Here is a 15,351-nt window from a genome sequence, read left to right on the forward strand (position 1 = left end):
CTGCACGCCCCTGTCGCTTTTCAGAAAATTCTGCACCACCAAGTTTATTGTGTGAGCAAAACATGGGACGTGCTGGAATTTGCCCAGATGTAATGCCCGCACAATATTGGTGGCGTTGTCAGATATCACAAATCCCCAGGAGAGTCTAAGTGGGGTAAGCCACTGGGCGATGATTTCCCTCAGTTTCACTAAGAGGATGTCGGCAGTGTGCCTCTTACTGAAACCGGTGATACACAGCGTAGCCTGCCTTGGAACGAGCTGGCGTTTCTGAGATGCTGCGACTGGTGACGCTGCTGCTGTTGCTGCGTAAGGTGATACATCTACCCAGTGGGCTGTCACAGTCATATAGTCCTTAGTCTGCCCTGTTCCACTTGTCCACATGTCCGTGGTTAAGTGGACATTGGGTACAACGGCATTTTTCAGGACACTGAGGACACTTTTTCTGACGTTTCTGTACAGTCTCGGTATCGCCTGCCTAGTGAAGTGGAATCTAGACGGGATTTGGAACCGGGGACACACTACCTCCATCAATTGTCTAAATCCCACTGCACTAATGGTGGATACCGGACGCACGTCTAACACAAACATAGCAGTCAAGGCCTCAGTTATACGTTTTGCTTCAGGATGACTGCTGTCGTACTTCATCCTCCTCGCTAAGGACTGTTGGAGGGTCAATTGTTTAGTAAAAGTAGTGGTGTTCCTACTTCCTCTCTGGGATGATGAATGACTCCCAGCAGCAGCAACAGCAGCAGCGGCAGCAGGAGGCGTAGCAATGCAGGATCCTCCGGAGGAATCCGGGATAGGAGAGTCAGTCATGCCAGTGACATGGCCTGCAGGACTACTTCCGATCCTGACTAAGGAGGAAATTGACGAGGAGGGAGTTGACGGTGTGGTTTGCAGGCGCTTGGATACAACAGGACAACGGGATTTAGGTGTCCCTGGACTGCTTACGGTCTTAGCCAAAGTTTCTGAACTTGACAGTAACTTATTATGAACGCGCTACAGGTACCGTATAAGGGAGGATGTTCCTAGGTGGTTAACGTCCCTACCCCTACTTATTCCACCTTTACATAAGGTACATATGGCAAGACAGTTGTTGTCCGGATTTGGATAGAAATATTGCCAGACCAAAGAGGTGGAATGTTTGGTCTTCTGCCCAGGCATGACCGTGATGGGCTTTTTCATCCCACGGACAACAACTGTCTCCCCCGGAGCCTGATTTAAACAAACCACATCACCATCAGAATCCTCCTCGCCAACTTCCTCCTCAGCGCCAGCTACACCAGTATCCTCATCCTGTTGTACTTTAACAGTGACATCTTCAATTTGCATATCAGCAAGTGGACTGTGGGTGCTCCTTTCAGCACTTGCAGGGGGCGTGCAAATTGTGGAAAGAGCCACCTCTTCCCGTCCAGTGCTGGGAAGGTCAGGCATCGCAACCACCACCACACTTGGACTCTTCTTGGGGATTTGTGATATCTTCTTAGAAAGCACAGTTCTTCGCTGTGTTTTTGCCAGCTTAACTCTTTTGATTTTTTTAGTGGGAGGAGGGCTTCCATCGTCATGTGAAGCTGAACCACTAGTCATGAACATACTAGGGATCGACCTTCGCCGTTCCTTGCCACTCCGTGTCGTAAATGGCATATTGGCAAGTTTACGTTTCTCTTCAGCTGATTTAAATGTTTTTTTCAAGGTCATTTTCCTGAACTTTGTCATTTGGGATTGTATGTGCCCTCTATTATGACATTGGGCATCGGCCTTGGCAGACGACGTTGATGGCATGTTATCGTCTATGTCATGACTAGTGGCAGCAGCTTCAGCACTAGGAGGAAGTGGTTCTTGATCTTTCCCTATTTTATTTTTATCGGAGAAAGTTTGGTCCTCCATTTATGTTATATCGATTTGATATATACGTGCGGCTAAACACAGAAAATATTTTTTTATTTTTGCTGGAGAGTAGTGCACTTTGTGGGTTACACCAGCCTTTAAGAAATGAGCCAGCCGGCTCTCTACTTATGGGACACAGGCGCACGCTTGGCGCTGCTCCTTTGTTGTGTACTTTGGGGGTTACAGCACCCTTTAACGGTCAAGACAGCCAGCCCTTTACTTATGATACAGGCGCACGCTTGGCACTACTTTGTTGATGCACGTGCGGCTACTGCGCACACAATTCACAAACACACAAAAAATATAATTTTTTTAGCACTTGGGGGGAGCACCCCCTGGACAACACTACAGCACCCCTTTAGGACTGGGACACTGCACAGGACTTTGGAGTGGACACAGCCCCTATGGAGAACTGACTGCACAACACAGTCCAGCCAGCCCCTATGGACTTTGAAGTAGTGGACACAGCCCCTATTAACAACAGCAGCACAGCACAACACAGCCAGCCCCTATGGACTTTGAAGTAGTGGACAACAGCAGCACAGCGCAGCACAGCACAGCACACTACTCTGCACTACACTACACAGCCCTAACTCCCACCCTCCCTCTTCACTGTCCACAGCCAAGTGAGAAAATGGCGCCGACGCGGGTACCTTATATAGGTTCCAAAACCCGCGAGACTCGGAAGGCGGGATGATGACGTTTTGCCTCGATTTCAGATCCGAGTCAGGCGGGAAAAGTCGAGCCTGACTCGGATCTGCGGGGGCTCGGATTTCAGAAATCCGAACCCGCTCACCCCTAAAATAAATAAATATATATATATATACATATACACATACATACACACACTATTTCTCATGCTAGCTTTTATACAATTAGGTGAGCGCCAAAATAGGTTTACATTTTCTTTTTCCATTAAGAACTGCATGGAGGAAGAAAAAGCCTCCAGTTAAACCCTAGGCAGCACCCTAATCTACTTTTTCACAGTACCTTTAGAGAGTAGGCGCGCAACGTGAACCTTTATATATTAAATTAGCATATGTTGCTTCTAGAAAAAAAATTAAAACTCTTCCACAAAAATTTGAACAGGCCAGTAAAGTCATCACCATGGCATATTCAACCTTGCTTAATACTCCTGAGTCTAATAGATGTGCTTAAAAGGAGGCTAAGGCACTTTATGACCTTGTCTGCACTGAGCAGGCTCAGATGAATATTCAATTTTAAGAAAAATAAATATTTTAGATAGGGAAATCGCTCTGGCAAATTAGCGAACCTGGTACGCTCTGCTACATCAATTAAATATACAGTGAATTGCAAAAGTATTCACCCCTTTGAATTTTTCAAGTTTTGTTGCCTCACAACCTGGATTGTTTGAAGGTGTGCATTATTTCATTCACAAAACATGCCTACAACTGTGAAATTGTGTTAGTTTTTTATATTGTGAATCCAACAACATTTAGGACAACATAACCGAGAACTTCAGCGTGCCACCTTTTGCGGCAATTAAAGCTGCAAGTCGCATTGGATAAATCTATGAGCTTGCCACATCTTGCCCCTGGGATTTTTGCCCATTCCTCAAGACAAAACTGCTCCAGCTCCTTCATGTAGGATGGTTTCCGCTTGTGAACAGCAATGTTCAAGTCTGACCACAGATTCTCAATTGGATTGAGATCTGGGCTTTGACTAGGCCATTCCAACACATTTAAATGTTTCCCCTTAAACCACTCGAGCATTGCTTTAGCAGTATGCTTCGGGTCATTGTCCTGCTGGAAGGTGAACCTCCGTCGCAGTCTCAAATCACAGGCAGGCTGAAACAGGTTTTGCTCAAGAATATCCCTGTATTTAGCACCATCCATCTTTCCCTCGACTCGAATCAGTTTTCCAGTCCCTGCTGCTGAAAAGCATCCCCACAGCATGATGCTGCTACCACCATGTTTCACTGTGGGTATGGTGTTCTTGGGGTGATGGGATGTGTTGGATTTGCGCCAGACAGTGTTTTCCTTGGTGGCCAAAAAGTTAAAATTTAGTCTCATCTGACCAGAGCACCTTCCTCCATATATTTGGGGAGTCGCCCACATGCCTTTTGGTAAACTCAAATCATGTCTTCTTATTTTTATCACTAAGTAATGGCTTTTTTCTGGCCACTCTTCCAGAAAGCCCAGCTCTATGGAGTGTACAGCTTATTGTGGTCACAGGCACAAATTCACCAGTCTCTGCTGTGGAACTCTGCTGCTCCTTCAGGGTCACCTTTGGTCTCTGTGCTGCCTCTCTGATTAATGCCCTCCTTGCCCAGTCTGAGTTTTGGTGGGCAGTCCTCTCTTGGCAGGTTTGTTGTGGTACCATGTTCTTTCCATTTGATGATGATGGATTTAATGGTGCTCTGGGGGATCATCAAAGATTTGGATATTTTTTTTATAACCCAAGCCAGAATTGTACTTCTCAACAACTTTGTCACTGACTTGTTTGGAGAGCTCCTTGGTTTTCTTGGTGTGATGCTTCTTGCTTAGTGGTGTTGCAGCCTCTGGAGCCTTTCAGAAAAGGTGTGATACTGACAGATCATGTGACACTTAGATTTCACACAGGTGGACTTAATTTCACTAATTATGTGACTTCTGAAGGTAATTGGTTGCACCAGAACTTTTGAGGGGCTTCATAGCAAAGGGGGTGATTACATATGAACATGCCAATTTTCAGAATTTTATTTATAAAGATTCTTTTTTTATATACATTTTTCTCATTTCACTTCACCAAATTAGACTATTTTGTGCAGATCCATCACATAAAATTCAGATAAAAAAGAAAAATATACAGGTTGTAATTTAACAAAAAAGGTAAAAAGCCAAGGGGGTGAATACTTTTGCAAGGCACTGTATATCATCCATAACCACTTCATCCGGTGAACACATTACTATCCCTGAAAAAAAGAGGAGTCTTTTCTTAGAATATTTTGAAGAATTATATCAGGCGCCTCCTGACGCTTCTTCAGAAGGTGTGGAGTTTTTAAGACAAGCAGGGTTGTATAAACTTAATAGCGAGGATACAGAAGTACTCCTTACCCCAATTACAGTATTGGAGATTTCTTCAGTAATTAAGTCTTTACCATCAGGTAAGAAGCCTGGCCTGGATGGCTTCAAAGCCGTGTATTACAAGATGCTCTCTTCAGATATCACTACACACCTTCTGACACTGTATAATTAGATCCTTGAAGGAAACCCAGCTCCCTCACATATTAATACTGCTCATATAATACTTTTACCTAAACCTGATAAAGACCCCACTTTAGTCTCCTCATATAGACCCATTACCCTGCTCAATCAGGATTTAAAGATACTAAGATAATGGCCCTACGACTTCAAGTACTTCTTCCAAAAGACGCTACATCCAGCACAGACTGGCTTCCTTCGTGGTCGCCACTCGGTACATAACCTCTGTACTTTAATCACAGTCGTAGTCACAACACATAATAATAAAGAGAATTTAGTGATTAGCTGTGATGCAGACAAGGCATTTGATAGGGTGTCTTGGTCTCATCTCACTTGTATATTTCAATATCAGAGGTTTGGGCAGGAATTAATATCTTTAACACATTGTATCAAGACCCTGCTACATTTCTCATGATAAATTCATTGAATGAAAATTTTTTTACATAGAGCTTATTTCACTCTTGAGTGCCCCCAGGTACAAACTCTCTGAGATAATCTTCAAACCTATATTAATGTTCTAAAAATTGATTTTAGGATTTCTAAGTCATGGGCATTTTGGAATGTCTATTCTCAGACTGACACCTTGACTCACTCTAAAAGGTAAATGCCTTTTACTCACTAAATTGGCAGCTGCTACTAAATAAACTATTCTGTCTCAATGGATTCCTACAGATACTCCACCAATGACATTATTTCCTATTTATGATGGATTGGACAGAGGCATCAATCCACAAAGATAGGTTAGCTGAAAAGTTTTTTTTGACAATTGGCTCCCATATATTCACACTTTGACAACCATAATGAAAGATAACTTGAGGAAATGTTTTCATCTTACATCATGGAAGAACTTAGAGGTTCTGACTAATGGTGTTTCTTTTTAGTTTATTAATATTGAACTGCATATTTTTATTTTGTTCTTATGTTTGGATCTTGAATGGGACTATAACATATGTTATTAGGATTGAAACTAATATGAAAGTACCACTGATCTTATTTGTTGATTGTCTGATGCCCCCTTTTCTTTACTAGAGATGACCAATTATACATCTGTCCTCACGTGTATGTGACTGATTATCTGTTACCGAGAGCTGTACCTGTGTATTATGATATGCTATTCTTTGAAAATATATTTTGGATGTTAGATTAACAATGTAAAAAGTTATCAATAAAATTATATTGAAAGAAAAAAAAAAAAAAAAGGATGGGGAAAGGTAGAGTACATAGTGGGGAGCGAGCAAAATAAAATAAAGCAGCGTTAAACTGTCATCTGTCCATTATCAGCCATTTGAGAGTTCCCAGCAACATTTAGAACTTTGACAACTTCTTATGAAATCATGAGCAAAAAAGTTTCTATATATTAAGTAGCATGTGAAATTACACCAGCTGCCTATTTCTTAGTAAGGATTTCATTCATTTAATGTAGAATCTTAAACATGCCAGCTATTATTCATTAACAAACCACAGATTCGCTGAATATCAATGCATTTTCTTGATGCAGGTTCTCTCATTGATGAAAAGTTTTACACTTTTCATCGAGAACGAGCACTTAAATCCTGGTCATCTGAAATAAAGGCTGCGGGGAGAGTGTTCAGATGCATTGCAAGGTACTTATTGTGCTGGTACATTACAGAAGTCCAAGACCAGGGAGAATAAATCATGGCGCCAGGTGTAAAAAGACAGACAGCTGCAGGTGCAAAGTGACAGCTCAGTGCCCAGCTAAACAAATAACGGAGTGCAGCTGCAGTCTGGGATGAGAAACGAAGCCCATCCTGCACCACACTGACTGCAGCTCCGACAACAAACAAACCTCGCGGTAAGCCACATTAATATTTCCAACACAGGGACATTTGAGCGGATTTCCAAATCACCAAGTTAATTGTCATATTCTGCCACCAGACGTTAATATGCAATTATGTCTGTCAAATAATTACCATTAGCGTGTAACAAAAAAAGTAATCAGCATGATCAGCAATTATAATTAAATTGAAATGAATAGCCAAAAGGATTCCTGGGCTCTCGGAAGATATTTTGTTTGAGTGGGAACCTAAGAGTTTACTTTGGACTCGAGAGTCACTTTTATAAAATTTATTACATTCATTATCTAAGCATTTTTGTAAAGTGAAACCGTGCCCCAAGATGACAAAGATCAGTAGACCCTGCTTGTTTTTTGTAAAGTAGTCTTTTAGAGGCTGTTCCCCTTTTAAATGAAAATGGGGCTGTAGTTATGGTCACACTTTGTGTTAATTTAGTTGCCAGTCAGCTTCAAATCAAAAGAAAATAAGGCTGTGGAGTGTAATTAACATTCAGTTCAGTCGTTTTGTCCCTTGTCTAGCCCCAACCTTTGTTCAAATTGCCATCTGAATGCTGAAGGCTGTAGGGAAATCGATTTGATTCTAATCGCACCATGAAAAGAACATGATCTAACTGCTTTCAGCCCTCCGTAAATCTGTACTGGGTCTTTAGCACAATGCAACTTCCAATTTAGAAAGCACTGAATGTCTCGTCAATGACTTTGTAAAAGGGGGAAAAGGAAAAAGAGAAGAGAGAGGGAAAAAAAAAGAAAAAAAAAATAGAGAAAAAGAAAGAACAAGGAGCAGACATAAAAATTCCAATAGTTGTTTAAGCATTACAGTTCATTTGCATCACAGCAAACCAGAAAAGGGCTGACCCCTTACACCGCCTCTCAAGTCTATGGAGTTGTAGCATTGACAGGCTTATATTGACAGAAGCTCATTGACTCTGAAAGGCTACTCTATCAATGGTATAAAGCAGCAATAGGTTCTACGCCGAGCAGGCATCTGCCTGCCCACCCGCTGCTAAATCAATAGCAAGAGATGTATTAAAGAAAGACTAAATGTAAATGCTACTTTTGCACTACCTGCATATAGTAGAGCTACAACACGTTTACACTGCACACTATTTTTAAACAGAATTTAATGATTTCATGTAACTCCAAAGAAACGCCTTGGGGACACTTGAAAACACTCAATGCCGCACTTCACTTTTCATGGGTTGCAATAGGGATCTAAATGGTATCATTATATAGGTCTATGGTCATGGTAAAGATCCTACTTCAGCCAGTATTTTCCTTGGAATAAAATAAATCACTAAAAACATTTCACTATGTGCCCACCTCACTTAAATACATGTTCATCAGGATTATCAATACACATGCTAGCATGCTGCAAATTATAAAGACGGCATTGAATACACCCTAAACGTGCAGTCCAGAGAGATGTCCAACTATTCTTTCCTTCACACAATACAAGAAACGCTGACTTCATAATTCTAGGCTGGGACCTGAAGATCAGGCTGTGGTGCACATCATTACCCATTTCATTTTCTCAGCTGTGACGGGGGAAAGTAAAGGGCTCCTGCACGTGCAACCCAATTAATCTCTACACTTGACACATTACTGGTTCCCATCGAAGGGCAGGTGACAGCACACAAAACCAGAATAGGACACTCGATTGGAGAGTAATATTTTTAAACTCACAACAAGGGCACGTTAATAGCCGTACAGACAATGGCCCCGCACAATAGCATGGCTTACTTTGGAAAACTTCTGAATGTACGACAGTTGAAAATTAAATCAAGCAACAATCTCTTAAACCTATACATTCACATATCCAAGAAACACAATATATGATGCAAAAAACAGAACATTACCACCAGAAATTTGAGACACAAGTTAACAACATGATGAAACACCACACACACACTATAAAGATAAAATGCAATGCTTAACATAAAAAAGGAAAACCTAATACATTGATGCTGCTTTAATGTTTTGCTTGTGCATAAATTGCAGAAAAAAGTTCTACTAAAATAACTGAAAAGTCATCACAATAACAGCAATACAATATAGACATGGAGAAGTACTCAGTATTTGACTATTGAGCAGCATGGATTGTGTAGTGGTTAGCATTACTGCCTCACAACACAGAGATCCTGGGTTTGATTCCCATCACAGTGTGTGGAGTTTGTATATTCACCCTGTGCTTGCGTGGATTTGCTACGGGTACTCCGGTTTCCTCCCACAATCAGAAAATATATTGGTATGTCAATTGGCTCCTGACAAAAAGTTACCTTAGTGTGTTATGTGTGCGCGCGTGTAGTAGGGAATATAGAGTGTAAGCTCCACTGGGGCAGGGACTGATGTAAATGGTCAAATATTAGCTATAAATTTATACCATATAAATAAAGGATAATAAAGCACTGCGGAATATGCGTGCACTATATAAATAACTGCTAAGAAATATATATATTATATTTATATGACCCTAATTAAATAGTGTTGCCGTTAGGCATCTACTCACACTGCGGGGAGTGCTTAGGGGAAAGCCCAACATCTCCGTGTGCCGGGCATGCCCTCTACAGCGTTGAAAAGGGAACGTGTCTGAAGGACACACCCTTTCTAGTGAACACGTCCCTTTGCAGACGCACGCAAAGGATTGCCCTTTTGTGATAGCTGCTCTTCAATGAACACTATGAAGGCTTTTGTGCATGCTGCCATTTCAGTAATTAACACAATGGGCGGTATCCAATTCGCTCCGAAAAAATTTTGGCTGTAAAAATGAGTTAGTTTCGCCAATATTTGGGTATTATTCGCTGATTTTTTTATCGTGCTATCCAATTATACCCAGTTTATTACGGCCGAAAATGTTTTTTTCTCGAAAATACATAGGATCTGCGAAAAGTCACGGACCTATCTCTTTACTCTGCCACGATCAGGAGAAAAACGCCTTATTGGGGATTTTCAGGCAGGCAAAACCAAATCCCTGGTAAGTGCCAGCTACGGGGCTAATTGGATACCCTCCAAAGTATCAATAACTGCAGAAATCAAAAATACCCCCTGCAAGCCTGTGCTGAAAACAAACAACCTTCGATTTTCAAGCTGGTAAATGTATAATATTGAGATCTAATAAGTGTCCGAATGCTAAATCCAACAATTAGTTTAACTGTCACACGTTAGGCACCCAATGTAGTTATTGTAAAAGCATTATTACTTGGAAAGCATGTGTACATGCTTTCCAAGTATTCCCCTACTTCTTATCAGTAAAGCCCTGTCTGTATTAGCCATTATAATGATGAGAATCCCAAATGATCAGATGAAACAGATTCTTATGCCATTCAAGCTGTAGCACATTTCCACAAACCAGCATTTGTGTGTGACTTTATTGTATAGTAAACGAAGTACTTGGTACCCTTGCAATCTGATTGAACCAATATGAAATATGTGGCACTTATCTACTTGTATTAAGAGTGACCCCATCATCCCCATAGATTGAAGCTTGCTAGCACGTCCCCAATAAACGCTCAGTCTATCTAATACCCAGTCTTGTTTTATCACTATGCTTACTCCCAATGGTAAAGATCAATGGAATATGGTAGTGTTATGTAAATGTTAATAATGAACAGCAGTAGCTGATTAAGTAGTTGTTACACTTAGCAACTAAACTGTAATGAAAGGATTATTCCCATGTGAAAGTAGCATTTACCACGCCAACAAGTGTTTTTTTTATCACGGTGGTCACCTGCTTAATCAATAGTGAGTGGTAGTAAACTCTATGAACTAATGCTCAATAAGGAGATCTTAAGCAGGAAATCATCAGTTCCCTGGAAGTTTATTTTATTTCATTTTTTTTTTTTTTTTACTTTTGAGTGGTTAATCGCACAAAAACTATTTTTTCTGAGCAAGTAATCTCAAGACTTCATCGCAAAGACTGAAAATCATCCGTGTGCCCTACATTAGTCCACAGCTTCCCATTTTCTGTACATGTGCAGGAGGTAGTGAATATGGAGTTAGGGCATGAGGGACAATCCCCAGTCACCAGCAATGTCCCAATACAAGCAATAATGACACAGAGCCACAAACAGGGCAGTGAAACAGGATTCACACAAACTCTAATCTGAGACAGGCTTCATCAGCTACTGTTTGGGCCACAGTCACCTACTTCTGGTTAATAGACCAGTTAGCACACACAGATATTAAAATGAAGTACTCAAATTACGAAGGGCTCTATTTATTAACATTATTTTTACTAAAATAAAGTGAAAAAGGGTGTTTTCACACCCTTTTCACATTATTTTAGTTTCACCTACAGTTACCAGAGAGCAATTGGAGTAGGATTCGTAAAATTCTACTCCAACCCCCCAGGTATCACTTATTTTTAGTAAGCAGATCGCATTTCCCATAATTGTAATGGAAAATGTTATCCGACTAGAATTACTAAAAATAAATTGTAAAAAAATACCGGAGAAAGCCCTGAGATAATAAGGTGGCGTTATCCAGGGTGTCCCCCGCTTACCGGATTCCTGCAACGGGGAGAACAGAGCCGGGAGTCGGCCCCAGTAATCAGCTGTGTGGTCTAAACGGACCACCCGCTGATTCATTGTAAAAAAGAAATAAATAGATTAAAAAAAAAAAAAAAAAAGTGAAAACATTTTTTTTTTATACTTACCTGACTCCAAGGACCGGAGTTCGGGGCTCCGGGTGATGTCCTCCCTCCGGTCAGGTGGTCTCCCATGCTGCACTGCAGCCCGGTCATCCGGTGATCGGGTCTCAGTGCAGTATGGGATATCACGTGACCGGAGGGCATGGAAGACATCACCGGAGCCCGGATCACGCAGGTAAGTGTAATTTAGGGAGAGGGGTCGCGAGAGGGAGGGGGGCAGGGCTTAGCGACAGTCTGTCGGTGCATGCGCGGGGCATTGGTCACGGTATTTTTTTGCGAAAATACCGTGACTAGTGTGCGGAGGGGATTCGCAGGGACAGAGCTTTCTCGCAAGCTCTGTCCCTGCAAAGGATTTGTAGTAAATCCCTGTGATATTGCCTGAATTCGCAATGCGAATTCAGTCGGTAATATCACACTACAATCTGCATTACCAATGCGGATTGTAGTAAATAGAGTCCTAAGAAACAAAAAACTGCGGCACAGCCTAGAGAAGCGTGAATTAATATATCAAACTTCCTACAAGGCAAGGTTAAAATCACTATGATTCAAGAAGCGTTTGCTCTTCAATATGTGTGCGTACATAAGCCTCTAGATACTTGTACATACAACACCAGGGACCTTTTTGTAAGTGGTTTATGCATCAGTATGTTAGAATAGACCATTCACATAACTAAACTATAAAAAGCATTAGTATTATTTTTTTATATTTCTACATACCAGGGGCCATTTGGATAAATTTTTTACATGCATTAGAGGAACAAAACAAATGTACATAATATTTGGAAGGAAAATAAAAATGTGTATCTATATGACACAGCAGCATCACATTCCAACCCACAATATTCTCCACTAAACTGACCACCACCTAAACTGAGGAGAGCCCTGGGCCTGCCACCTCCCCTTCCCGGGGCTATCCAACATCGCGCTGAATTGAATCGCCCCCAATGATTAATAATAACTTTATATTGCGCTTTTCTCCAGCAGTACTCAGTCGCTATACAAGCATCAAGAACATAGCACAGAGGTTTAGTATTACAACAAGAAGTAAAACTGAAACAATGAACACAGTGAACAGGGATAATGAACCTAATGCAGGGTTAGTGGAGCCATTTTGGGTAATAAATTCCACAGGTTATATAACCCACAAAAGGCACCAGGCATGAAGATCAAGGTCACCTTGTACTAAGCCTCCCTCACTATGGGGGCGATTCAATTCAGGAGGAGTTGAATAGCACAGGGAGGGAGCTCCCGGAACTATTGGATTGACCCCACTGTCTACTAAAGTTTTCCAACTTAGCGTGGCGCTGACAGGCCTCATGGCCGGCACTTTAGCCGAAGAATGTGGATTCTCGCAACTAAACACCCAGGTTAAGTTACAAGTTAAGTCGGCGAATGGCGGTTCTTGCAAGTGTCGGACTAAACACGCCGAATTGAATAGCTCCAGGACCAACTTCCCGGCGCTATTCAACTCCCGCTGAATTGAATCGACCCTTTGTCAGTCATTCTCAGCGGCAATAAAATATGAGCACAAAAGGTAAAACTCCTCCTCACCGGGCAGGACAAGCACAAACGGCACACTCAGTTACCAAACATGCAAATTACTGTTTTGCACAGGGCTTGACAAATTTTTCTAAAATGTAGGAGCCAGGGTGAAAATGTAGGACCCAGACTACCGTCCCCAAAAAAAATAATAATTACAAAACGGAGTAAGGAGCACAGCTCTGGGTGTTATACAGCTGTTACACACACTATGCTAGTCCACAAAATGGCCACAGTTTAATGGATGTAGCAAAATGGAGGCCCCCTCATTGCTCTGCACAGCTCCCCTGCTCCCCCCACCCACCAGAAATAACAGACCACATTTTTATAACACAATGGTGCCAGAAAGTACCCCCCCACACACACACTCCTCCTTCCCAAGGCCACATTACTGAGAACCTACACCCGGGCAACCAACCCCCATGACCACACCAATAAGGGGGTACCCCCAGGCAAACCCCTCCGCTGCCACAATGCTGTGCAGCTAGACCCCCCACAGCCAAATTACTTAACAGCTAACCCTCGCTCTCCCCCCCAGGCAAAAACACCCCGCCAGACTATCCCTTCCCCTCCCCTTCCACCATGGCCACACCACTACCACTCCGAAGCCGCAATCCCCAGCCACGCATAGACCCTCTTACCGGAGAGCACTAAGCAACCGAAGTTAGGTGGCAGCAGACAACGGAGACGAAAAGGCAGATTAGCGCAGACCGGGTCAGCACAGGCACAGCAGTCACCGCAGACGACACTCAGCACATGCACTAATGTACATGAAATTCCCGCCACAATACTACAGGCACACCCACGAAATCTCCGCTGGGGCTGACAAAAACCTGCTTCCTCCCTCCCAGTAAAATCTGGTCGTCATGGCAACCTGGCCCCCAGGATTTGTCAAGCCCTGGTTTAGCAGCAAACTTATTTCCAAATGGCACATGGTAAGTAAACACAAATATAATGAAATAACTTACTCTTTTACTGAGACACACAACTGGCCACATGCTGCATCCCAGTGTACAGCAGCAGCAAAGACACCCGCACAGCAGCCAGCGGACATTAATTGGAAGGTTCTTCTTAAGACAACTGTTAACTCTGTTAATGCTGGATTTAAATTCCTCTGGAGCTACCTAGGTATGAAACAAATATATATATATAAAAAAAATAAAATAAAAATTAACTCACATTACAGAAAGACAAGACAAAAAAATTAACTAAAAAGTTCTCTCCTCATTCACTACTCAGTGCCATGCACTGCATACATACTTTGCCAGTTAAAGATGATGGGAACTCTGCTTCAAATTTGTTGCTAAGGCCAAATCTAAAAGAAAGAATAAAAAAAAAGTTAGACAAGTCATAAGGACATACAACACATCACCAGTACGGCACAGAAAATAATCTATCAAAGTGCTGAGTTTGACAAAATGTAAAGTTAAAGGGTTTCTCCAACTAAAATATTTTATTTATTAGTGCGAGTGTGTAATTTTGTACATAAGAATATACAGATACTTTCTAGTTGCCACTATTCAGCAGCTTTATGTCCTAAAGACACGCTGCGTACTAAGCAGAGTGACCCTGTATACTAGTAACCGGTCTATACTTAAGAGGTCACCTGTGGGACTCCCTGCAGCATTAAGCATCAGAACCGGTAGTGAAAACCAGCATCTTCATGGGAAGTATACATTTCACATTAGTGTGTTCACAAACATGTAAAAAGGATAGAACACCCTCTTTCAAATTTGTGTTTTTACATAACTCAATCTAGTACAATTACTAGTACTTTGTGGGAAGGTCCTATAAAAATACATTTTACATAGATATTAATGCAATAGCAATCCATTTATAATGCTTAATATTAAAAAAAAGGAAGAAATAGAAATGTGTTTGTACCATGCATGCACTCCATTTTTCCAGTTATTTCATTGGCTAGGAAGAAATGACAGGTGAAGTTCCAAAATGGAAAAACCTACCATAAGGGGAATTCAATCCTGTGCAATGTGCCGCCTGCCTGTGCCCACATTGGCAAGTTACACTAGTGGCAACAGTGCAAGTTTTCCCCTCACACCTCTATGGAGGTACGAGGGAAAACTCGCGATGGACGCAATGTGCTGTACTGGACATTGCATCAGTGTCGATTAATTGAATTCCCCCCATATACTTATTGTGACTGAAAAAAAAAAAAAAAAAAAAAAGAAACTTGTGTATAATTTTATACCATATATAAACACTATATGAAAGAAAATGCCATACATTAATCTAAACTGACAAAT

At 41.7% G+C, this 15,351-nt stretch overlaps 1 protein-coding gene across 1 annotated transcript in view; it reads right to left on the bottom strand.

Moving 5' to 3' along the window:
• The window catches only part of CHIC2 (cysteine rich hydrophobic domain 2), a 43,488-nt gene that overhangs the window by 12,990 nt on the left and 15,147 nt on the right, over positions 1 to 15,351 (bottom strand). Inside the window, exons 2-3 of the mRNA XM_088475271.1 lie at positions 14,348 to 14,402; positions 14,056 to 14,211 (exon numbers count right to left, since the gene is read on the bottom strand). Of these exons, the coding sequence (XP_088331397.1) occupies positions 14,056 to 14,211; positions 14,348 to 14,402 (211 nt within the window). The remainder of the gene's footprint in view (positions 1 to 14,055; positions 14,212 to 14,347; positions 14,403 to 15,351) is intronic.

Source organism: Taudactylus pleione, unplaced genomic scaffold, assembly GCF_031769625.1.
Source record: "Taudactylus pleione unplaced genomic scaffold, aTauple2 ptg000169l, whole genome shotgun sequence".
NCBI classification, from domain to species: Eukaryota; Metazoa; Chordata; class Amphibia; order Anura; family Myobatrachidae; genus Taudactylus; species Taudactylus pleione.